The sequence below is a fragment of the Dermochelys coriacea genome, chromosome 26 (genome assembly GCF_009764565.3).
Source record: "Dermochelys coriacea isolate rDerCor1 chromosome 26, rDerCor1.pri.v4, whole genome shotgun sequence".
NCBI lineage: Eukaryota > Metazoa > Chordata > Testudines > Dermochelyidae > Dermochelys > Dermochelys coriacea.
This window is the reverse complement of record NC_050093.1, coordinates 12,016,652-12,041,376: the sequence shown is the minus strand read 5'-3', so window position 1 is coordinate 12,041,376 and position 24,725 is coordinate 12,016,652. Positions and strand designations below refer to the sequence as shown.

Genomic DNA, 24,725 nt, shown 5'->3' with positions numbered 1-24,725 from the left:
AGAGACAGGGGGGTCACTTACCTCCACCACAGACTTTGTGTGTGACCATGGGCAAGTCACTAACCTCTCTGTGCCTTTGTCATCTATCTGTAAAATGGGGATAATAGCATTGCCCTACCTCACAGCAGTGTTGAGAAAATACACTGAAGATTGGACAGAGCTCAGATACTATGGTGTGACTGGTGACATATGAGTACCTTTAAATAGAATGGAGAAGCACCATCTACTACAGTACACAAATGTGCTCTGCTGGCCTGATTCCTCCCTGCCCTCCCGCCCCGCCCTTAATACAGACAAAATGTCCATTAATTCTAGAGAGAGCATGGCTGGCCCAACCCATGGTAGCCCAGTTCCTCTTTGGAAATAGAACTGACCACTCTAAAGCCCTGACCACCTCTTCCCTGGGAGGTACATAGAACATCAGAGGTAAAATGCAGCACAGGGCTTAGTCTCCAACCAGAATTAACAGCCATTTTCACTGTACTAGACACAAAGCCCAAATCCTAGTTTTAGCTGCTGGATCTGAACTTGCTCATTACACAGGGTTGCTTGCATGGGCATTATGGCTTAATTCCCTGTCTATCTTAAGCTTTTATACTGCTACATGTCCCCGTAGTATCTTACCCTGAGTTGCTGGAGCCTAATGGTGATATACGTATGTCCTTCCAAACCATAATTCCTGCTCTCAGGTGCACATGGCTATGCATCTTCTGCAACAGACCATCCAGCACGGAGCGGATTCACTCATCGTCAGCCATACATGGCCTTGTAGCAGAGGTCACAACGTTCTCCGCTACCTTAACAGCCAATACATTGCCACTCCCAGCCAGCATGCAACTTGTGTTGGCCGCTTCTCGTGTGCTTTCCAGAGTAACATCATCTCAGCGACACTGTAGTCAACTTGCGAGTGTCGCTTCACAGAAAAGATCTTATTGCCATAATTGTTTCCCAACGGCTCTTCTCTAGAGAAGCTACAGGCTCCGAGGTCTTCCAAGTACATGTTCTCTTTTTGATCTTGGGCAGGATTTGAGGCTTTGATGTTGAAAAACTATAGCTGAGTTTAAAAAAAATATATATTAGGGTGTGTGTGTCTAAATAAGAGAGGGCCGTGCTAATTTGAAACCTTGTGATATGTTATTAATGGAATAATTCTCACCCACTCAGCACCTTCCCTCTGCTACTGCAGAATTGTTCCATAAACTGATATTGCTACTGCTCTTACATCATGTCCCTTGGGAGACTATTCCACAATCTACCTCAGTGACAGGATTGTTTTTATTCAACGCCAAAATAAAAAACCTAGTTGATAAAACTCCTGGCTCTCAATAGCTTTCGTTAATCTATGGCGGAGGAATTAGTTGTATGGCTGCATTTATATAAAAAAGATGGTAATAAAAATGCCTCATTGCATCATGTTTTCCACACTGCAGCAAGAGAGAGTCAGTAAAGGATTGCAGTCCCTAGTCCGTGCCCTGCTGTTGGGGACATGTGCCACTAGAGGGTGCCCCGAATGCGTAGGGAGTTGGCCTTTTGTCATCAAAGGTATTATCAAATAGACGCCTTCCCCTCCAACATCATGTGAGCCCTGGATTTAATTTTGATGCCAACGTAAGGAGGGTGGGAGGAAGTGAAGCCTCACTTCTGCATTCTCCCCCACCCCCTGGGTCTGTGCGGGAGCCCTAATTCTCTTCCAACTCTATGTCTGGGTGATATTGGCTGGAAAGTGGACTAGCGGGCAGGCGTGGTAAGGAAGCTGTTGCAGCTGATCTGTCAAATCAGAGAGCCTGCAGGATGGATGGAACAAGCTCATCTGCTTAGCTGTTTCGATTGGGAAGGCACAGGAGAAGAGATTAATCACTGCAGATATCAGGGCTGGGAAACAGATGCTAGAAGATGCTTAAAGAGGTAAGCAATTTTGGACTAATGCAACCCCTCACTCCTTTGGCTGTTCTGTTTGCGTATCTACTATATATTTGCATAATTCAAGCCAAGGTTCCCTGCTCCTTGCTAAACCCACCCAGGTCTCTGAATGCCAGTGTGGCTGGGAGACTTTGGGCATAGTGATGTTGACGTGTTTGAATTTAATTCCTGCAAGTCTAACACGGTGTATTGTCTGCTGCCTTAGGTGGAGTCTCTCAAGGGCTAATAAATGCATTCTTCAGGGCAAGTAAGATGAGAGTCAGTGCCTTTCTTGAAATGGAATGCTCCAAAAGCATAATTTGCAAGAGATAATTCCCCCTCTTACCCCCCATCTGACTGTGTTCCAAATGTCTGCAATAGAAGATCTTGTTGCACATTTTAATGGGGATACAGGAGAGAGCATACACCTCAGACAGCTGATCCCCCCCCCCATCCCAATTGCTTTTATTTAGGGACAAAAAATGTTTTTTGTCTGGTGAGACGGCTGTATGGCTTCCGCATTGTTTGATCTCGGGGAATTCCTCTTGTTTCCTAGGCAGCAATTCCTGCATGGACACTTGGCTGCAGAGGGGCTGGTCTGAGTCTTGTGGAGTGGCTGAAATGTTAAACCTTTTGATGTTGAGACTAATACGAATGACTCACTGTACTATTTATTTTGCATGTGCTGGTTTTCTAACCTTTTTCAGGGCAATTAAGAGAGCAACTTTAAAATCACAGATTTTAGTGTCCCTCCTGCATAATTTTTTTGGCATATCTGGGTTTGGCCTTCCCCGCTGAATGCAAATCACTTTCTTTTGTCCTCCCCATCTGAAGCTTGATACATTTATCTCTGTGACACAGGGTCACTGCACATCTGCTCGCTTCTCTTCCCCACCCTCGCTTCTTCACAGGTCTCTAAAGTACCGTCAGATCAGCTGTTCCCCACTGAGATGAACCCAAGATGTATAATGTGCCTGAATCTGGCACTTCATAGCGTCCAAGTCTGTGGACAACAACCCTTTCCGAGAGTGGCCAGCACTCTGAGACATTATGACTATGGTTGGAATTTAAATGAAGCTATGTCTGCCCATTTATATCAATCCTTAATTATAGGTTTTTGTAAATACTCAGTGATATGAAGTCACTTGGAGGGATATTTGGGGGTTCTCTGAATATCTGTAAACTGGGAATATCTCTTCTTCTCCTGCTGCCTCTCCCATGCAGCTTGATTTTTTTGGTTAATTCATGGAAAACCATACCACAAAGTAGAATTGGAATCTCTGGTGCTCCCAGGTGCTGAATGTGGGGACCTTGAGGATGGAAACTAAAGTTTCTAGGCACTGAAATACTGTATGTCTGACAGATCTGGGTTACAAAGCCTGTGTCTGCACATTTAGCACCTGCAACTCACCCCGATACAGCTTTCCTGGGTGTGTCAAAGGTGCAGGCTGGTGTGTAGATTCAGGGGCTTTTACTACCATATCTTCTATTCTGAGGAAGATTAGGGAACACAGGTAAGATTCTGGCATTTTATCAATGTGCAGGCCTGCGGAGAGAAATTTTCATCCCTGGTACATCATATTTGCTATATTTCACTTGCTATAGATATTTGGTGGGGGACCCTGAGCCCAGTACAATTGTCCCCCCCCCCCCCCCTTTTCCCCACTCTCATCAGCCTTGTCTACATGTCCTGTTCCACTGGGCGGCACAAATTACAGGTCCTAATTTTCCTAGCGTAATCAGTGCTATGGAGACTGGGTGTGTCGACAAGACAGCACGGGAAAGAAATGTCTTCTGTCAATGCAGGGGACATGACCATGATAATAGTCTAAAGATGCACTTGCAAGCTTTGGGGAACATTTATTTTCAGCAGAGCCTGAAAGACTTAGACAATGGAAGTTCAATCCCCTTGAAAGTAATGGGATTGAGGTGCCAAGATCTCAAATACTTCTGGACGTTTTGCCCTTCATCTTTCTGTATCAAAACCCTTTATCCCAGATTAAAAAGTGAGTGGCAACTAAATTTAACCCTCTTCTATTCCAGTGCCCTGTAATTCATAACTTATGACAAAACTCACTTTCTCCGTGTCAGTTCTTTGATCAGGCTTGTTGATGTTACCTATTCACTTCTCAGTTTAGAAATAACTCCTTCACGCCTGTCAAAAGGCCTGTTCTGCAGCAACATAAACTCTCTCTTACGCCTTCTGATTTAACAACGGGCAGGGTGGGGCAAGGGGATGAAAAATTTTGTAAATTAGTGTCAAATGAGCTTGTGGCGTCAAAATGCTCCGGAGGCTAAATTCAGCCAGACACAGGTGTTTCTCCCTAAATCATGACATGTGGGAAGAGGTTGTTTGTGATAACCTGTCAGATGTGAACTGGCGAGCTGGAGTTTGGTCTGGATCTCCATCATCAGACCCGCATTAATACGTGAACCATCTCTTAGGAAGTAACTTGCCCAGTAGGGTTTTTACTGCAGAACAAGAGAGCATGACTAATCAAAGTGTCAGGGCATTTGGGGCTTTCTCCTGAACTCTAATTGCATACAGTTGAAGTCAGGGAAGTAGTTGCATCTCCAGAGTTACAAAAACATAACTCATCAGGTTATTCGGAGGGCCAGAGGTGAACATAGGTGTATGACCTTTAGAACAGCAAATCACTGGGAGGAAAGCGTGTGTGTGTGTGTGTGTGTGTGTGTGTGTGTGTGTGTGTAAGAACCACTGATCTGCTGCTACATCCTGGATATTCACTGTAGCCAACAATTGAGAGATGTGGTTTACATCTAGGTGATCAATATGCAAAACAAGAGGTCACTGATTCTGGGTTTGTTACTGGGCTCCCTTGTTTCTCTGACTCCAAATGGATTGTTGCTGAAGGCGTTTATAAAGGCCTATTCCACACACCATCTCCCCTGCTGATAAATATGGGGTGAGAAGCTAATACACAGTAAGCTCAGAAACCATAAACGTGGTCACTATTCTTTATTTCTATTACACTAGTTCCTAGAGATCCCACCCCAAACTGAGACTCCATTGTGTCTGGACAGCACCTACCACAGGGGCTCTAAAATGCAATTAAGCATAAAGTAACACATTTCAGGCACTTGTGTATCCTCTGAATAAACTGAAGGTGCAATTTACCTTGGCCTGGCTGGTTCCCTTTACCCCTTTTATGTGACTTCTTGGTCACTGCATTTGCACACAGACGTGGACGATGGGTGATAGACAGTGACACTATATAGCCAGTGACTAAACTGGCTTCTCATCAGTACTCTCAAAATGTCTGAGCTCTTGAAACTTAAATATGAATGCGTCTCTCTTGTTCTCCTAGGTTTTACTGCAGATGTATGGCTTTAAGGTCAGGGCCAGACTTAAGGGGAACTCAGTTCTTTGAGGCTACTGTTTAGCCACAGTGCTTCATAGCTGGAGTCCCTCATCTACCAACAGGAGCAGAGGAGGTGAACCTGGCTTTACCCTAGAGTTCTTGCTTGAAGTGCCACCAACCATAGGCCCAGACCAGTATGAGTTTGTAACTTGCCCCAGTCTCTGATGCATCTAAGTTTGGGATTAATTTTCCAACCTCTAATGTATTGTGGTGTTGCAGCTAGGGTATGTTTCCCAGGCAAAAAAGATGTGAACAGGCTTTGCGGAGACCTGCTCTATTGAAGAGCTGCCATCTTGGATTTTTGTGTTAAATGTAGCATGCCATGTGTGAGAGACTCAGAATGAGCGTTGCCCTGACTATCGATGCAGGACAGTCAAAAGGTTGCATGGCATTCCTTTCTTTGGTATAAACGACTTAGCCTTCCTTTCCTGATTCTTTATTTCTGAGGTAAATTTTCAGCAGTAACAGTGAGGAGATACCAGATGTATGTGGAACTTTGGGTCTAAAGTGATGTCCCTCAAAACGAGGGACATTTGAGCAGCAGGATTGAAGGAATGTCAAGTTGGTGAGTAGCCCTGAGTGAGCAGAGCGAGCATCATTCCTTCTCTTAAACCTTGTGCATCACGATGCTTCCTCTCCGACTGCTGTTCAGAATTCCTTCTACCGATGTGACCTCACAGCCGCTCATTTTGTTTGTCACATTTATCTTAAATCAGGCTTTCCTTTACCTTGTTCTTGGAATTTAACAATGAGCACTAAAATATGTATGAGATTTATATTTTGAGATATATACTCTGATGCAGTTCACTGGGATATTTCAAAAGGACCAAACAGTCCTGCTTGGATAGTGTTTGTATTTAGTAGAGAATGGATTAGGGACTCCCAAACCAAAAGGGCCTTGATCCTGACAGGGGCTTCTGATTACTACAGTAATTGTTCTCCATGTGCAGGAGAGAGGATTCTCCATTTTTCTCAGTGGGTGCTCGGCTCTTATGGGAAATTTGGCCACTTTCATTTAGTTGCTTAAATGAATGCTGGGTTCTTTTTAAAATTTGGCCCTAATTGTGGGTACTGTGCACTTCTGGAAAATCTGGCTGGCCAAGAATAAGTGTCTGAATCTTGCACTCCAGCTTACATATCAGTTCTTCCCCTAGTATATCAGTGGAATTTGTAGCCATTATGACTGGTCTTCAAAAAGAACAGGAGGATTTGTTTGGGTGCAGTAGTCTGAATGTAGAGTGTTTTTGTATATTTTAGGACACTGGTCACCCAATCGGTTTTTTTTCTTTAGATGGTCAGATTTGGCTGTAGTGAGATCCTTAATATATATGTGGTGACTTTGGAAAGACCTGATTAATTCTGACTACTAACTGACTCATAAATAAAATGGACTGGAGTAACTGGCACCATACACAAGACATGTATTAGCTCCTCTGCCTATATTGTGTTCCCCACTCTTGACATGCTCTGGTGATGAGTGGTAAGACTGGTCATCTGGGAATAGAGTCTAGTTGTTTTTCTGGATCTTCATCAGGCTATGGGTCTCATCCTCAAAGACCTCCACAGGCTCCCTGTCTACTGCAGAATTACTCTCCTGATTTCCAAAACCCTGCATAGCTCTGCTTCATTTTACTGGGTTTACAAATGCAGCTCAAAGCCTGTCATGTACCTGCTGCCTGAGCTCTGGAATCAGGACACCAGCCTCCCATGGTGACTCGTCCCCTTTCGCGTCCCCTGCTCCAGTTATAGAATCATAGAATATCAGGGTTGGAAGGGACCTTAGGAGGTGATCTAGTCCAACCCCCTGCTCAAAGCAGGACCAATCCCCAACTAAATCATCCCAGCCAGGGCTTTGTCAAGCCTGACTTTAAAAACCTCAAAGAAAAGAGATTCCACCACCTTCCTAGGTAACCCATTCTAGTGCTTCACCACCCTCCTAGTGAAAAAGTTTTTCCTATCTAACCTAAACCTCCCCCACTGCAACTTGAGACCATTGCTCCTTGTTCTGTCATCTGCCACCACTGAGAACAGTCTAGATCCATCCTCTTTGGAACCCCCCTTTAGGCAGTTGAAAGCAGCTATCAAATCCCCCCCCCTCATTCTTCTCTTCAGCAGACCAAACAATCCCAGTTCCCTCAGCCTCTCCTCGTAAGTCATGTGTTCCAGTCCCCTAATCATTTTTGTTTCCCTCCGCTGGACGCTTTCCAATTTTTCTACATCCTTCATGTAGCGTGGGGCCCAAAACTGGACACAGTACTCCAGATGAGGCCTCACCAATGTTGAATAGAGGGGAATGATCACGTCCCTCGGTCTGCTGGCACCCTCCACTGTACCAGGCTTTGGTCAGTGCTGTGCATGATGAGGTAGTTGTATTAATGCAACATTTCTCCTTCCATTGTCAGACCACTTCCATCATGTGGTCCAGTGGGTATGCACTGGACTAGAACTTGGGTCTTATTCCTGGACCTGCCCCTTGCCTGCTGGGTGACCGTGAACAGGCTGCTTCAATGTGTCTTTCTCTAGCTGTAAAATGCAAAGCCTCCAATATAAAATGCCTTGATCTGTGGGTGACAAGTGTGAGACGAGCTAAGTGTAAAGATATGCTCTGGAGTGTGGGGATTGCTAGACCTTAGAGATAAAGCTGGTGGCAACACCTAATATGAAGGTTTCCTAGTATTTCCCTTTTAACAAGCAGAGTTGGGTGAAACTTTTCATCAACGTTTTGATTGAAAAATGGGGGAGGTGGGAGGGAGAACACATTCTTTTCCCTAATAAATGCTTAGGCCATGATCCTGCAAACACTTAAGCATGTGCTTAACTTCAAGCATGCAAGTAGTCCCATAGAAATCACCATTTTAATTGCGTGTCTTAATGGGAAATGAACTCTAGAAAATCTGGCTCCAATTGCAGGTGCTGAACCAATGTGTCAATGGTGCTTTCAGCTGTGTTTGTGTGTGTGTAAGTAAGTAAATAAGTTGGGGCTTTTCATCTTTTTCTATGTGCCGTGACCTCCTTTCCCACCCCAGAATTCTCCTTTAATTTAGCCAGGACCAACTTCCCATTCAGTAATATGGGAAGGGCAGGGTGACCACAACCCAATGACTCTTAACCTGATGCTCTCTACTACTCTAGACATCTTAATAGCTCCCATTCCCTTCTGTCCCCCTTCTCTTCGGCAATCTGATTTCATTGTTCATGGGTAGAGACAGATGCAAAGTAATTACAATCTCCCATCTTCAGGGATGCTCCTGTCTTTAAGAGGGTTAACTTTTCCCTCCTACTGTCTGCTCTAGCATTTAAAGGAACATGTATTTTTAGGTTTTGGAGTAGCAGCCGTGTTAGTCTGTATTCGCAAAAAGAAAAGGAGTACTTGTGGCACCTTAGAGACTAACAAATTTGTTAGTCTCTAAGGTGCCACAAGTACTCCTTTTCTTTTTATGTATTTTTAGGTTTCAGAGTAGCAGCCATGTTAGTCTGTATTCACAGAAAGAAAAAGAATGCATCCGATGAAGTGAGCTGTAGCTCAGAAAAGCTTATGCTCACATAAATTTGTTAGTCTCTAAGGTGCCACAAGTACTCCTTTTCTTTTCATATATTTTTAGGCACTGGAACAAGCGCTTTCCACTTTTGGGGTGTGTTCTTGCATGGTTTATTCAGTGTTTCATCTGTCCAGTCCTCCCACTTACAGCTTGTAGAGTCTTTTGTTTTTAGCCTCAGTGCTGTCACGTAACTCATTTGCCTCCCCCCCCTTGTTCCAATTTGTTTCTCTGTAATTAACCTCAGCTGTCACTTCCTCTACCTCCCCACCTTGTTCCCTCATCCCACGCAGATCCCTGAGCCTCATTCTTCCACTCTGTTCTGCACGCCGTCCTCTGTGCCCCTCCGTGAAACACCTCCCACTCCTTCAAATGCCTCCTTTAAAATTCCCGTGGCCCTCTGTCAATCATCTTCACTCGCTGCTGTATTCTCAAGAGGATGGTTGCATGTGCGTTTACTGATTGACGCGTGCAAGTGGCTAGCTGCATTTTCCCACTCACCAGATTTGTGTGTAGTCACAGCACTGTGCACACAATCTAGATGCATAACAGCATGCTTAAATTGCCTACAGATGGTGCCTTCTGTGTATTTTCATGGGCTTTTAGCTAATGTAGGCATACAATTGTGTAGCTAGACTGTGTGTATGTAATTTAGGGTTCTTGAACACTCAGACATAGCTTTTTTTTTATTTATCAGGCTTCAGAATTTTTAGTCATCAATAGCTTGTTGAAATCCATAAAAATGTTTTCTGGTCTTCTTGTTGCATTCCCTTACGGGCACAATCATTTACCTCTTAATTCTGCAATGTGCATACTAGACTGCGTAAACACTCTTTACTAACCATTCCCATCTAACCCCTCCATTCTTGTACCCTGAATAAATTATTGCTTTACTTGGAAATTCTGTCTTTCTGATTGCAACGCATCCTCCTACAACTATAGGCTCCATGTTCTGATACCCTAGTTGGCTAAATGAGGAAGATAGTCTTCGTTTCCATGGTTATTTTGTATTCAACTGAAATCCTTTAGCTGCTCTCTGAACAGAGCATATGTTGAGTAAAGCAGGAATTGCCCATTCTCATGTGGATCCTACATTTAAATCTAATGGATACATTTTAAGAGGATGTGATTCTGGATAGGCAAGGTACGAAAGTACTGCTTCCTGGAATTTACCAAGATGGTCCGTGACTGCCCTTTTTGGGAGCAAACCTTAACCCCCGACCCCAATTACATCATTGTTGAATGTCAAACGTGAGGCCCCATCCTAGAAACCGTTACTCGTGTGATTAGTTCTTGATAGCAGTTCTATTTTAAACAGGTGGGGATTGCTCTTATGAGTCCAGTTTGAAATGAGTGGACCTGTGATGGAAGCTCTTTAGAGCAATGGCATTGGGTAAGTCCTCTCTTCAAGAGAGGCTAAAGCACTTAGCCTGAATCCCATTGACTTTCATGAAAACTAAGGCTCCTGAGTGCTAAGTCACTTTGGAAATGGGACTTAAGTGCTTTTGAAAAATTTATTACTTAATTGCAAATTGCCATGTACACTTAGACACCATATAACTAATAATGTGTTTACTGTTTGTATCAAACTATGACAACTCCTATTTCTGTAATGGTCTGATCCCCCTGCTCTCATGTCCTTCAGTTTCTCCAAACAACTCGACTCCAACTTAGCAGCTGAAGCCCATGTGTATTTGAAACAGCAACTTATTTCCTTCTTGAATACTTTCCTCATTGCTCTTTTCTTTTTTGGGGGAGGTGGGCAGCCTGTGGGCAATGGAGGAAGAGAGATTCATGAGCTAGGTTTTAAGCATCCCAGGTGGCCATATGAAACATTGGGTAGAATTTTTTTTTTTCTAAATGATGGGAAAATGCCTTGAAGACTGTAAAGCCTTTTCTGGTCTCATTTTTCTCTGCAAATGAGCAGGAGACAGATCAATCTTGGAAAGCTTCCTAGAAAGACTCTTCACCTGGCAAGATGAAAAAGTGGGTTGACTGGAAAGAACACACTATGGTGCAGATGTTAGGGCACTTTCTGCCTTTTGGTTTACATCCATCTAACCCTATTGAAACCAGCAACTTAATAGTATGGTTTCCACTTATTCCACTTTATCGCTAGGTTATAATGACGCATGGCTCCAGAAAAACAAGTGGGTTCTGATCTACCATTCCTTATGCGCTTAAAGAAGTCAAAATTTTCGGTACGCAAAGAATTTCATTGCATTATCCCCTATTCCAGTGCTAGATCCGAAAGGACCTAGCCACTTCTTGGACAAATCTATATTTGACTTTTTCAGCGGTGTTAACACATGGTAACTAACATGACTGTATATTCTAGCATCACCACCTTACAAATGTTTGTTCCTGAGTATGTAGCTACAGTTAAACACAAATAAGGACTAATTGTGTAGTGCATACACTAGAATCAGTTCATTTCCGTAGGTTAATTATATATGTTAACGTGACTGAAAAGTCAAGTGTAGACGTACCCTTTCAGGGCAAATGGAGTGTCCTTGCCAGCTCTAATGGGCTTCCTTGAAGCCTGCTACACAAGTGCTGTTTCAGATTCTTGGGCCCCTTATTGGAGCTATGTGCTACACCGCCACCAAATCATGACACAGAGCCCTTTGGATCCTGGATATGTCAACACGCACAAAACATACAACCTGGGCCCCACCGTGACTTAAAGTGAACCCCCTGAGACTTCAATGCTGTGGAGCAGACGTTTGGGCTGGATGAATAATTGATGCTTCTGCCCGCAGGCAGAAAACACTCTGGGAAATGGCACTAAAAGTGCATCTTTAATCAATGATGCATTTGAATTAACCTGGGAGGTGGGGAAAGGAGACGGAATGCCTGCTGGTCTGGGAAATCCCTGTGTGAATTCAGTGCTCCTGACAAGTGCCAGATAGACGGCTCTGGAGATGGATCTGTTTCAGGTACTGTGTAAGTTTCCTTCGCGCTTCCATGGTCACTGTGCCTCACCTCTACCAAGAAGCATCATCTCTAGTGCCAGAGGGGACACATTCAGTTGTTGGTGTTTCTGCTGAGGCTGTGAAACAATGCTGCCAAGGCAGTGTTGAGCTTTATGATGTGGACACATAAGCACTGGGATCTGAATGGATGTTGCTACTTAAATAATAACGTTCCACTGCTTTTATTAGAGTGTTCTTCACTTTCGGTATTTTGCAAAGCAATCCTCTCCAACCATTGTTGGAGTGAATGCAATGGCTCTTTATCAGTGTTCTTTCAGGCCACCTGTCTTTCTGATTATCTGCCTTGCTTTGCAACTTATTACTCCTTGTTTACTAGTTGTAAGAATAAGTTTTGGATGACGCATTAAAAACAAAAACACAAAAACTTCCACTGAAGCAATAGTTCGATTGAACATGGAGAGGAGACTTACATGGTTTCTGTTGCTCTGTTTCTAAAAACCATTGCAGATGCTCCTATCTCCAGTAAAGCCCTGTATTACATCATTCCCTTTAACAGCATGATAGGACCTCAGCCAGCTTCTGAAAAATTCTGAGCAACATTCAGGACAATGTTCACAGGGTGAGCACGGTGCCGTCTTCTGGATGAGCCCTAACGGGGCACTACCACTAGGAAAGATTGTGTTTCCATCCATCACGAGTAACACCTGAAGGAATTTTAAGGCCTGGCTTGACAAAGCCCTGGCTGGGATGATTTAGTTGGTGTTGGTCCTGCTTTGAACAGGGGGTTGGACTAGACGACCTCCTGAAGTCTCTTTCAACCCTGATATTCTATGATTCTAAAGAGGTTAGAGAGACAAAACACATTCTATTCTACTTACTGTGAGGTTTTCTTCCCTCCCTTTGTTGCTCCACGGCTGATGTACAAACACGCTGCCCCTCCGTTAGGGCAGACTGTGTAGCCACAAACTAGCCCGTGACAACGTATTTCCAAAGACCACATCCTCCCCTTTCCTTACAGGTGGCTCTGAAAATGGATTTTCTAAAACTGGTGCCAGTGAGAAAGGGGCTTATTTCCGTAGAGACTGTCTGCCCCGGATTATCTTCTCCCTGATGCAGGAGTAATTCGGCTGAAGTGAGTGGATTTCCACCAGTATGAAGAGAATCAGGCCCTAGGCCTCTGGTGTCTAAATCACAGCACTTAGTGAATCTGCCTGGTACAGAGACATTATTGCAAATTCCACTGCTGTACATTATTAATACACTTATAAAACTAAGCTGTGTCAGTGAGCATCGCTGAAAGATTAATCAGGCATTGAGCAGCGTGCAGGTGCTTCCACTCTGGGCTGCGATACTGTCAGCTCTCGCATTCTGGGTGTGGTCTGTACGAGGAGTAGAGTCCGCCACGTAAGCCCAGCGGGCTGCAGAAAGTGATGGCTTATTTGGCAACGCTCTTGCCTCGAGCTAAGTTCTGCATTAAAGCCGAAGCACGGGTCAGATAGCGAACGACGTTTGGAGGGGCCCCTCTGTCATAAATTAGCTGAAAGATTGTATGTGGCTTTAAGAACCCACTGCAATCTTAGCAGAAGTTGAGCTGCTTGCCTGGCATCCTAGACGAATTCCAGTAGGGGTTATTCTGCTCTCTGGGGACCTTATTGCAGCCTTCTGTTGGTTCCATCTCCTGTCTTTCCATGTTTCAGAGTAGCAGCCATGTTAGTCTCTGTTTGCAAAAAGAAAAGGAGTACTTGTGGCACCTTAGAGACTAACAAATTTATTAGAGCATAAGCTTCCGTGAGCTATAGCTCACTTCATCGGATGCATTTGGTGGAAAATACAGAGGGGAGATTTATATATATATATATATATACACACACACACACACACACACACACACACACACACACACACACACACACACACACACACACACACACACACACACACAGAGAACGTGAAACAATGGGTTTTATCATAGACACTGTAAGGAGAGTGATCACTTAAGATAAGCCATCACCAGCAGCAGGGGGGTAGGGAGATAAACCTTTCATGGTGACAAGCAAGGTAGGCTATTTCCAGCAGTTAACAAGAACATCTGAGGAACAGTGGGGTGGGGGGGGAGAAATAACATGGGGAAATAGTTTTATTTTGTGTAATGACTCATCCATTCCCAGTCTCTATTCAAGCCTAAGTTAATTGTATCCAGTTTGCAAATTAATTCCAATTCCGCAGTCTCTCCTTGGAGTCTGTTTTTGAAGTTTTTTTGTTGAAGAATAGCCACCCTCAGGTCTGTAATCGAGTGACCAGAGAGATTGAAGTGTTCTCCAATTGGTTTTTGAATGTTATAATTCTTGACGTCTGATTTGTGTCCATTCATTCTTTTACGTAGAGACTGTCCAGTTTGGCCAATGTACATGGCAGAGGGGCATTGCTGGCACATGATGGCATATATCACATTGGTAGATGCGCAGGTGAACGAGCCTCTGATAGTGTGGCTGATGTGATTAGGCCCTATGATGGTGTCCCCTGAATAGATATGTGGACAGAGTTGGCAACGGGCTTTGTTGCAAGGATAGGTTCCTGGGTTAGTGGTTCTGTTGTGTGGTGTGTGGTTGCTGGTGAGTATTTGCTTCAGGTTGGGGGGCTGTCTGTAAGCAAGGACTGGCCTGTCTCCCAAGATCTGTGAGAGCGATGGGTCATCCTTCAGGATAGGTTGTAGATCCTTGAGGATGCGTTGGAGAGGTTTTAGTTGGGGGCTGAAGGTGATGGCTAGTGGCGTTCTGTTGTTTTCTTTGTTGGGCCTGTCCTGTAGTAGGTGACTTCTGGGTACTCTTCTGGCTCTGTCAGTCTGTTTCTTCACTTCAGCAGGTGGGTATTGTAGTTGTAGGAATGCATGATAGAGATCTTGTAGGTGTTTGTCTCTGTCTGAGGGATTGGAGCAAATGTGGAAAAGCAGCATCACTTGCCCCATAACCTCAGCCGTGCAGAACACAGTGCCATCCACAGCCTCAGAAACAACTCTGACATCATAATCAAAAAGGCTGAGAAAGGAGGTGCTGTCGTCATCATGAATAGGTCGGAGTATGAACAAGAGGCTACTAGGCAGCTCTCCAACGCCACTTTCTACAAGCCATTACCCTCTGATCCCACTGAGAGTTACCAAAAGAAAGTACAGCATTTGCTCAAGAAACTCCCTGAAAAAGCACAAGAACAAATCCGCACAGACACACGCCTAGAACCCCGACCTGGGGTATTCTATCTGCTACCCAAGATCCATAAACCTGGAAATCCTGGATGCCCCATCATCTCAGGCATTGGCACCCTGACAGCAGGATTGTCTGGCTATGTAGATTCCCTCCTCAGGCCCTACGTTACCAGCACTCCCAGCTATCTTCGAGACACCACTGACTTCCTGAGGAAACTACAGTCCATTGGTGATCTTCCTAAAAACACCATCCAGGCCACTATGGATGTAGAAGCCTCTACACCAACGTTCCACACAAAGATGGACTACAAGCCGTCAGGAACAGTATCCCCGATAATGTCACGGCTAACCTGGTGGCTGAACTTTGTGACTTTGTCCTCACCCATAACTATTTCACATTTGGGGACAATGTATACCTTCAGATCAGCAGCACTGCAATGGGTACCCGCATGGCCCCACAGTTTGCCAATATTTTTATGGCTGACTTAGAACAACGCTTCCTCAGCTCTCATCCCCTAATGCCCCTACTCTACTTGCGCTACATTGATGACATCTTCATCATCTGGACCCATGGAAAAGAAGCCCTTGAGGAATTCCACCATGATTTCAACAATTTCCATCCCACCATCAACCTCAGCCTGGACCAGTCCACACAAGAGATCCACTTCCTGGACACTACAGTGCTAATAAGCGACGGTCACATAAACACCACCCTATATCGGAAACCTACTGACCGCTATTTCTAGCTTTCATCCAGATCATACCACACGATCCAGTGGAGTTGCAGAAGTAATGCATCCAAATACATCCGATGAAGGGAGCTGTAGCTCACGAAAGCTTATGTTCAAATAAATTTGCTAGTCTCTAAGGTGCCACAAGTACTCCTTTTTCTTTTTGTCTTTCCATGGTGTTTTCCTGTATTGCTGAAAAGCCTCTGTGTTCCACCTCACATGTGGCTGTATGTCAGTGATGGGTAAAATCATTCCACTGTGTTTAATATAGGTCTATATGAATATTGCTGCACGCTGCAGGTCAATAAGTGGGCGTAGTTTACACACGGAACTCGCAGAAGTGTGAGGCTGAGGAAGAAAAAAAGATAGTGGGAGAGTAAAAGGCCATCTTGGTTTTATCTGACACCTCTTTAAACCCTCTATTTGGTGGATTTTCCTGCCACGTTCCCTTTCTCCCTCTCGACACGCGCATTGTATTCACCGCTCACAATAGCAGATACCTATTTACTGCTGTGCCCTTTACATGGGTGTTTATGCCACCTCTGAATCGGGCCTTTAAACTCAGTTGCTAGCAGCCTGGTAACACTGTTTCCCTTAAAAAAAAAAAAAAAAAAAAAAAAGAGAGGAGGAGGACTTGTGGCACCTTAGAGACTAACAAATTTATTTGAGCATAAGCTTTCGTCAGCTACAGCTCCCTTCATCGGATGCATTTGGCTGTTTCCCTAGTTAGTGCAGATGGAGATGAGCCCTTTTACCAATGCACGCCGTACTGCTGTATCCATACCTACAGCCACAGATGTAAAATATTTAAATATCTCTCGCTAATATAGCTCTAGTGTGAGCAGAGGCTGAGCCATGCTGAATGGGGACTCACTAGGGACAGATCTGCAGGACTGACTTCCTGGTTGAGCAGAAGCATATCAGAACAAGGCACTGTCCCTGCTAGGGTATTTACTGTATATGTTCAGTGTAACCCAAACAGTGATGCCCCAAGACAACAAAACAATCAGACATGGTCCCTGCGAGTGTTGTTCTGCCCACTCACCCCTCTCCCTTCCCTTGTCTTTCTGTTCAGCAAATATACTCTGAACTAAACAGCACCTCTGACAGCAATAAATAAACAAATCCTGGAACAACCATGCTTGCTGTTGTCACATAGATCTTTCTGTCTCTGTGTGTTCTGTTCCTTTCCCTGCACCTTTGTCTGTGTGAAATGTAACTTCTTCAGGGCAGGGAATTATCTGCTCTTGGGTTTGTACAGCCCCTCGCACAATGGAGCTCTGCTCTTAAATGGTCCATAGGCACTACCAAAATAAAGATTAGTAACAGGTTTCAGAGTAGCAGCCGTGTTAGTCTGTATTCGCAAAAAGAAAAGGAGTACTTGTGGCTCCTTAGAGACTAACAAATTTATTAGAGCATAAGCTTTTGTGAGTTACAGCTCACTTCATTGGATGCATCATGCATCCGATGAAGTGAGCTGTAACTCACGAAAGCTTATGCTCTAATAAATTTTAGTCTCTAAGGTGCCACAAGTACTCCTTTTCTTTTTAAAGATTAGTAAGAAACTCAGGATCCGTGTCAAAATCTAAATCAAGCCTGAAAGGAGGTAACTATAGGCCCTTGATGGGTCCTGATTTGCTAGGTTCCAAAAAGACAGGTAACAGCTGTGAATGAGCTGTTAGCTCTGGGGAAGTTCAGCTACATTTCTCCTGTGGAAGAGCTATTGTTCCCGCTCAGCTCGTCCTGATTCTGTCTTTTGTCTTAGGCCAAGGCAAAGTGGCCTTATTTGTTATTTCTTTACATGAATGTCACATTCAGTTCTGCACATAAGCGGCTGATGTTTTAGCAAGGGGCTTTCCCAGAAGTATTTCTCCTTAACCTTGATAAATCCAGTGTCTCTGGAGTGCGAGGAAGTGTCAAATCTATTGGCTTATTTTGCCGATTAAAGAAACACTTCTCATCATAACCACAGCAGTACCATTTGGCAAGCAAATGCAGTACGTTCTACTTTGCTAGAAGGGCTCATGCTTTCTGGGATAAAAATCTATATCTTTAATAATATAGCACAGTGTTTTGCAAACCACCATACTGAACCTCTTCAGACACATTGGCTAGTTTTTATTTATTTATAATATGTCTCAGAGCTTTGGTGCTTGTAAGCATTGCTTCATAAGGAGGGCCATGTTCAGTAGCCCATTATCAAATTGCTATATATTATTTAGATACTTTTACTATGCTTGGCTACCCCATGGATTCCCAGGCAATCTTGTTTTCACACATTCTTGTTGAGCCCCATTTCTGCCTTTGGTCACATCAACACCAACAAAGAGACACAAAGTCAATTTTGCTTTTGTTAGCAATTGATTCCTTAGGGGTTTTTTATCAGTGGCCGTTGATAAATGGACAATCTGGGCTGCATTTCAGTTTCCAGCAGGGTTGACTTTATAGAAAGGCCTTGCTCCAAAGAGCTTCTAGTCTGCATCAAATGTACAAGGAACGAGGAGACAAGAAAGGAGGGGATAGAGAAAGGGAGGACCATGGTTAGACGGTTAAATTGTAAATTGGACTATATGCTTGGGTATGAGAATAAGGACCCACCCCTTTCTACCTCTGACTGGGGTACCTGGATTTTGGGTCAGGCCTGCAGGATTAGAGGAGGAGAATGAACTGAACCTCTCCCTCTCCAATGCACTGGCCAATGCAACTAAGCTGATGCCGGGAGATTGCCAGGAGAAAATGACATAGGCTAGCAGCAAACTATTCCTCACCAGAGCCATGGGGAAACAAGGAGGGAATTGTGTCCGAGTTACAATCCTTTCCAGAGTTGTTAAAGAACTGGTGCAGCATGTACCCCGCTCCTTGCTCAGAGCTGGGCTGACCGGTGAAATCTGCCCTTTTGATGGTTGTCTTGGGCTCCTATCCACGAGGGAGAGAGGCAGCAATGGAAAGCATGTGAATCTTATCAACAGCGGGCTGAATTTTATCAATTTTGGAATGAAAAATGGCTCTTTGACCCAAATGAAGAGGTTTTGTGGAAAATCTTCACTGGAGTTGAAATTTTCTAAGTTTTTATGAAAAACTGAAAACTTTGCCTATTTTTGGCTTCCTTTTTTTTTCCTTCTGCAAAACGTACCTTTTTGGAAAATTTAAACAGTACATAACACCCTATGAGAAATAATTGGCATCTTTCAATCAGCTTGTCACATCCTATTGTGAACAAACTTTTCAGGAATGTCTTAAGGATGGGATATGTACTCAGCCAGGGGAAGTGAGCAGGGGGTTGGACTAGATGACCTCCTGAGATTCCTTCCAACCCTGATATTCTATGATATGTAACCAGTTACTGAGGGACCGAGTATCTCAAGCTGCTGATTTGTCTCAAATAATGATTGCGAGGTCCTCAGCTCTCATTGACTTCATGGAGTGTTGCAGATGCTCCATGCCTCCGAAGTCTCGTGGCCCTAAATAACAGGTCTGCATTATGGGCCTGATTCTGCAATGTCTTTCTAACACAGTAAGGCAGGGTATAAATCTATAGTATGTCAGTTTGCCATGTAGCAACCTCCTATGTGGATGCAACAACAGCGCCCTGAAAGTGCTGGAGTGTGGCTTGGCATACTAGACTTGGCTACTTAGCTTTCAAGCAGTAGTAAGGCAGACTGCACTCCAGGACTTTCACTGCCTCATAGTGGTGTCTACACAGGAGAAGGGGCGCTGTAGATTCACACCCCGACTTGCCACATGGTAACGCACCATATAGACAAGCCCTAAGAGCTGCTAAATACCTTCAACTCCTATTGAATTCTGTAGGCGTTCTGGGTGCTGAGCACCCCTCAGAATGCTCAGGACCCTGTAAGACTGGGCCCTGTGTTCTTGAGACCCCATGCTATTTGCTAACAGGACGAGAGGCTTGATTTGTGGGAGGAGGATACTCTCTCAATGTGATGAAAAATTGAGTACGTCGCCAGACTGCTGGAAACAGATTCTGCGCTCGGTTACATCAATGTAAACGTGACCTCGTAAATTACGCCATTGCAGATACTCTGCATTTTCAGCAGTGTGGATACAAATGACTACGTTCTGCTCGCATTTTTTTAAAATAGGTGTTGAATTTACCCTTCATTTTTATGCTCTTTTCTGCGCAATGTGCTTCGTAAATTTGTAAATTTATTAAAAAATATAAACAATAGACGGAATTATATTATGTTCTTTTTATATGGTACCTTTGCTCTCAAAATACTTCATTTATGAAATCCTCCTTCAGTATTCTACCTTGTGATTGTTCTCAGATAAATCAGGGGTAACATTGTTTCATTAATTTTAATTAACTTAATTAACATCATTTTATCTATCTGGGGAAAATACCTCTGTGTTTATATAAACAGACTGCTAGATATTAGCATTTTATGGCTGAGATTTTCAAAGCTGACTAGGGGCAATTACAAATAATGGCAATTGTGTCCCTAAATTCCATAGCTAGATTTGAAAATACCAACCTCTGTTACTACCTAAATTGCAGTACAGTACCTCCATTTTCCTTTTTTATCATTTACCATTTTTTTCCATTAAGCTTTGGCAAAAACAGGACTACACTTCGTTCTATCATGAGTAGCAAAAGCAAATTTTGCACGGCAATCATGCTAGCTAAAGGGAAGTGCAATAGTGTATATTTTGGTTACTGTGTACAAAATGTTTGTAAGTATACGATAGTGAACAGCCAGAGCCAATCCCAAAGCAGATCTGACAGCTTCATTATTCATGGGATATAACCTCTTGAGAATATGCTCAGAGGCTGTTGTCTAGCTGCCATCTTTAAAGAGGGGGATCATCACCCGAACAGATTTCATTTTGCTTTGCTTTGGTAATGCTTCCTGTGTAGCACACTCTCAAACCTAGTTACTAAAGTAACGTGTTTTGCAATAGTATCAAAATCCAGGTTAGCATATTTTAAAACTCGACAGCAACACTTCTTTCAATCTGAGCATTTTTGTACTTCGCCTAGGTTGGGCTTTCAAGAAAATACAGTAAAGAGCGTCTTGCAAAATGCATCTAAGAAAAGGTCATGTTCACCCTATCATCTGCACTGCACAGGGAAGCAAGATTTGACCAGGTGGAAAGATGCATTGTTTGTCATTTTTAAAAGATGCCCCCCTCCCCGAAGAGCATCAATCACTGTGGCCCCAAGTCAGCAGAGCACCTCTGTTTAGCAAAGCACTCAAACACATGCTTAAATCCCAGTGAAGTCAACAGAACTTCAGCATGTGCTTTGCTGGATATGGATGGGTGCATGAGGGTATGTGCTTCAAAGCAGGGCTGCAATGGAGCCTGAGCGGGGGATCTCATGGAAAACACTGTGAATCCTTAACGTGGGGTGGGGGAGGGAGAAAAACCAAATTTTAAAAAAACCAACCCAGTTCCTCAAGTCAGTGGAGCTACTAAGATTTACCCTAGCTCAGGATCTGCAACTTTGCCTGTTAAATCCTTCGTGCAATAAAGAGGGTATTTTTAAGGTAGACTTGAAGCAGAAGGTATTTTTGTGCCTGGAAGATGGAACTGTGAGTGATGAAACGCTCATTCGCCCAAGTCTTTTAGGGTCTGATTATTCCAAATACTTTGGGAAGCTGCTTGGATACCATAGTAAAGGGCTTGGGAGGAGAACTGGAAGTTCCATTCGAGTCTAGCAGAATCAGGCCGAGTGGCAGGCTCAGTATTGGGTAGCATAGAGCGGTTCTTGTGCAATACAGAGCCTGCGCCTAGTATAATTCACCGGAGTCTTGCCCTGGACTTCGTTGCAAGAAGGAGAAAATTCTAGCTGTACCTGAGGGCACTTGCACACCTCAGGATCATGCCTGATTTTTAAGCTGGTTGTGACCTACCTCGTTTACAGGCCACCCCATCATATGCATTCCCTGCAGTCACCCCCATCATCGCATCTCTGCAGTCTAGATCCTGGGTTGGCAACGACAGCCTGGCTTGCAAATCAGTGTCACAACGGTAGCACTCAATCAAAAGGGAAGAGACACAGCAAATGACCTATCAGGATGCTTAGGCTAGGGATCACCCCACTTTGAACCAAAGAATGATCCCCCGCCTGTGTGCTGCAGCCATGGAATATAGCAAAATCTTCTTAGCAGACTTAATCATAGAAGATTAGGGTTGGAAGAGACCTCAGGTGGTCATCTAGTCCAATTCCCTGCCCAAAGCAGGACCAAGCCCAACTAAATCATCCCAGCCAGGGCTTCGTCAAGCCGTGCCCTAAAAACCTGTAAGGAAGGAGATTCCATCACCTCCCTAGGTAACCCATCCCAGTGCTTCACCACCCTCCTAGTGAAATAATGTTTCCTAATATCCAACCTAGATCTCTCCCACTGCAACTTGAGACCTTGCCATCAGGCCTTAAGCAGAACCCCTGAGGCCAGTGGAGAGTCCTGCTATCGGAGGGCCAGATCTTTGAAGTCATTAGAGTTACTGATACGCTAGCTCCTGTTAGTACAATATGACCCATGGGTTGACCTACTTTGGTGGAAGGACAATATAAGCTTTCAGGATTCTTGGCCTGCATATGAAGGCCTTGTTGTGACATGAGCGTATTTAGGGTTTTCTGTATCTGGTGGGTATTTTCTGATTTTTCCCCCCCTTTTCCCCCTCCCCCAGTGTTTTATAAGTAGGTAAATTAAAGTTGACTCTTTTTCTTGGAGTCTGAAGCAGGGTTTTTAATGACTTCAAGTATTTATCTCTTGAATTGTATACAAAATTGGGCACCCTCTGAAATGAGAGATTGGTGAGCAACGGTAAAATGTAGTTTCTCACCATACTTATTTTCAACACTGTAAAAACTGTAAAAGTCTGTGATTTTCTGTGTGTATTTAATACAAAGCAGTTGATTTTGCTTCTGCTGGATTTTATTGGGTTTTAACCTACAACAGAAGGGCCCATGAGTATTATAACAGCTTATGGGTTTGAGTCAACTGATGTCAATTGGGAGCAACTCCATGAAAATCCATGGGCCAGATTCTCAGCTAGTGTAAATCATAGAATTATAGAATATGAGGGTTGGAAGGGACCTCAGGAGGTCATCTAGTGCAACCCTCTGCTCAAAGCAGGACCAATCCCCAATTTTTGCCCCAGATCCCTAAATGGCCCCCTCAAGGATTGAATTCACAACCCTGGGTTTAGCAGGCCCACGCTCAAACCACTGAGCTATCCCTACAACATAGCCTCAGTGACTTCCACAGAGGGACAATTTACACTGGCTGAAGGTCTGGCCCAATGTAGTGAGGAGAATTGGATGTTATGTACTTAACATGCTGATTTTTCTGAGCACTTTAAATTATGTCATCCAAACAAGAAATAATTCTACAGCAGGTAACAATGGATCTGGGTCTTCTCTCGCCCCAGTGTGACACTGGTGTAACACCATTAAATTAAGTGGAGTCACTCTTTACACCACTACAAGTCTGGAGAGCTGAATTCAGCCTAACAGTGTGAGAGTTGCAGTTATTTAGTCAAGGCTTTCTCCTTTGCCTTATCAGAATCTCCATGTCCCTTACAATCTCTTTGTACTGAAAGGAGGTTCAGCCTGCTATATGCTCAGATTTGCATTAAGAGACAGCGTGGGGCATTTGGGGGAGGAGCAGAGAGTGGGCTTTTCATCGCCCGGGGAGAAATGGGAGAGGTAAATGAGATGCAGTATGTAAATCTAGGAATACATACATAAACATAATGCTCTGTGAAAGCACAGACAAATAACGTATGTGCTCTGCAATCTTTAATACTAAACACCAGCGTAAAACACACTGTTTTCATTAGATTTCCTAATGTCTTCATTAGATTTACAGGACAATGGTCCTTACGATTGTATTCCTTTCCGTAGGGTTCTGCTACTTTTTTTAAAGGTTGGGTACGGCAAGAAATGGAACACCACACACACACACACACAAAAAGGACCATAAATGATGCATGCTGCAGGCGCTGTTATTGCATCTGGTTCAAACCCCAGCTCTCCCCCAGTTAAGGGCTTTGTTAGCAACTTGCCATGGGCCTGCAGCTCTCTTCTGATTTGCATGAAATGGAGCAGATTGCAGCTGCCCTGGTCCTCCTTTAGTCTTGGCGCTCACTGAAACAAGGTTTACACCAGCATAGTGAACTTCGGTGGAGTGGCTCTTGATTTGTATCCGGGCAAGAGGAAATCAGGCCTGGTTTTGTTCAGTATGATCAGCTTCCCAGAAGGTTAGGAGACTTGATTGGCCAGTTCCCGATACCCGTTACATTTTCCTGGGAACTGGATGTCCAAATCTCTTCTAGGTGAGACTTTTAAAGCTGCATATGCATTTTTGGGCCTGATCCTATTAGGTGTGCTGAGAACCTCCAGAGACCACAGGGGAGATGAGGGTGCACAGCAAATTGCACAATTGGACCTTAGGAGCTCCAGCCACAGACCAGGACCCCACTGCTGACTCCATGGGTACTCCGAAGCTGGAGCACCCATGGGAGAAAAGTAGTGGGTGCTCAGCACTCACTGGCAGCTCCGCGGATCAGCACCTCTCCTCCCTCCCAGCACCTCTTTCCTGCTGTAATCAGCTGTTCAGCAGCATACAGGAGGCACTGTGGGGGAGGGGGAAGAGCAGGAGGGGGAAGAGGCAGGGCAGAGGTGGAGCGGGGTTGGGAAGAGGCTGGGTGGAGACTTGGGGGAAGATGTGGAGTGGGGGTTGAGCACCCCCCAGGAACAGAGGAAGTCGGCATCTATGCCCCACTGGGCAAGGTGTGGAGACTTGGGGGAAGAGGTGGAGTGGGGGTTGAGCACCCCCCAGGAACAGAGGAAGTCGGCACCTATGCCCCACTGGGCAAGGTGTGGAGACTTGGGGGAAGAGGTGGAGTGGGGGTTGAGCACCCCCCAGGAACAGAGGAAGTCGGCCCCTATGCCCCACTGGGCAAGGTGCTGTACAAACACAGAACCAAAAGATGGTCTCTGCCCCAGAGAGCTTACAATCTATGAATAAGACAAGAGGTGTCACAAAACACAAGACTTCTTCTTTAGTTCC

At 44.4% G+C, this 24,725-nt stretch overlaps 2 protein-coding genes across 6 annotated transcripts in view; both read left to right on the top strand.

Annotated features, from left to right (window-relative positions):
- Positions 1 to 24,725, top strand: part of FIGLA (folliculogenesis specific bHLH transcription factor) — a 54,138-nt gene that overhangs the window by 13,712 nt on the left and 15,701 nt on the right. For 2 of the 3 annotated variants that reach the window (XM_043503182.1, XM_043503183.1), the window contains exon 5: positions 19,495 to 19,596. The exons of the other annotated variant lie outside the window; for it this stretch is intronic. In XM_043503182.1, the coding sequence (XP_043359117.1) occupies positions 19,495 to 19,581 (87 nt within the window). In that variant the 3' untranslated portion in view covers positions 19,582 to 19,596. Of the gene's footprint in view, positions 1 to 19,494; positions 19,597 to 24,725 lie in introns of those variants that run through there. 3 annotated transcript variants of the gene reach the window in all.
- Positions 1,564 to 24,725, top strand: part of ADD2 (adducin 2) — a 97,720-nt gene continuing 74,558 nt past the window's right edge. Inside the window, exons 1-2 of one of the 3 annotated variants that reach the window (XM_043503179.1) lie at positions 1,564 to 1,905; positions 5,730 to 5,847. The gene's annotated coding sequence lies outside the window, so the exon portion shown is untranslated. Of the gene's footprint in view, positions 1,906 to 3,365; positions 3,414 to 5,729; positions 5,848 to 24,725 lie in introns of those variants that run through there. The other 2 variants (XM_043503180.1, XM_038384900.2) reach the window with 2 other exon arrangements.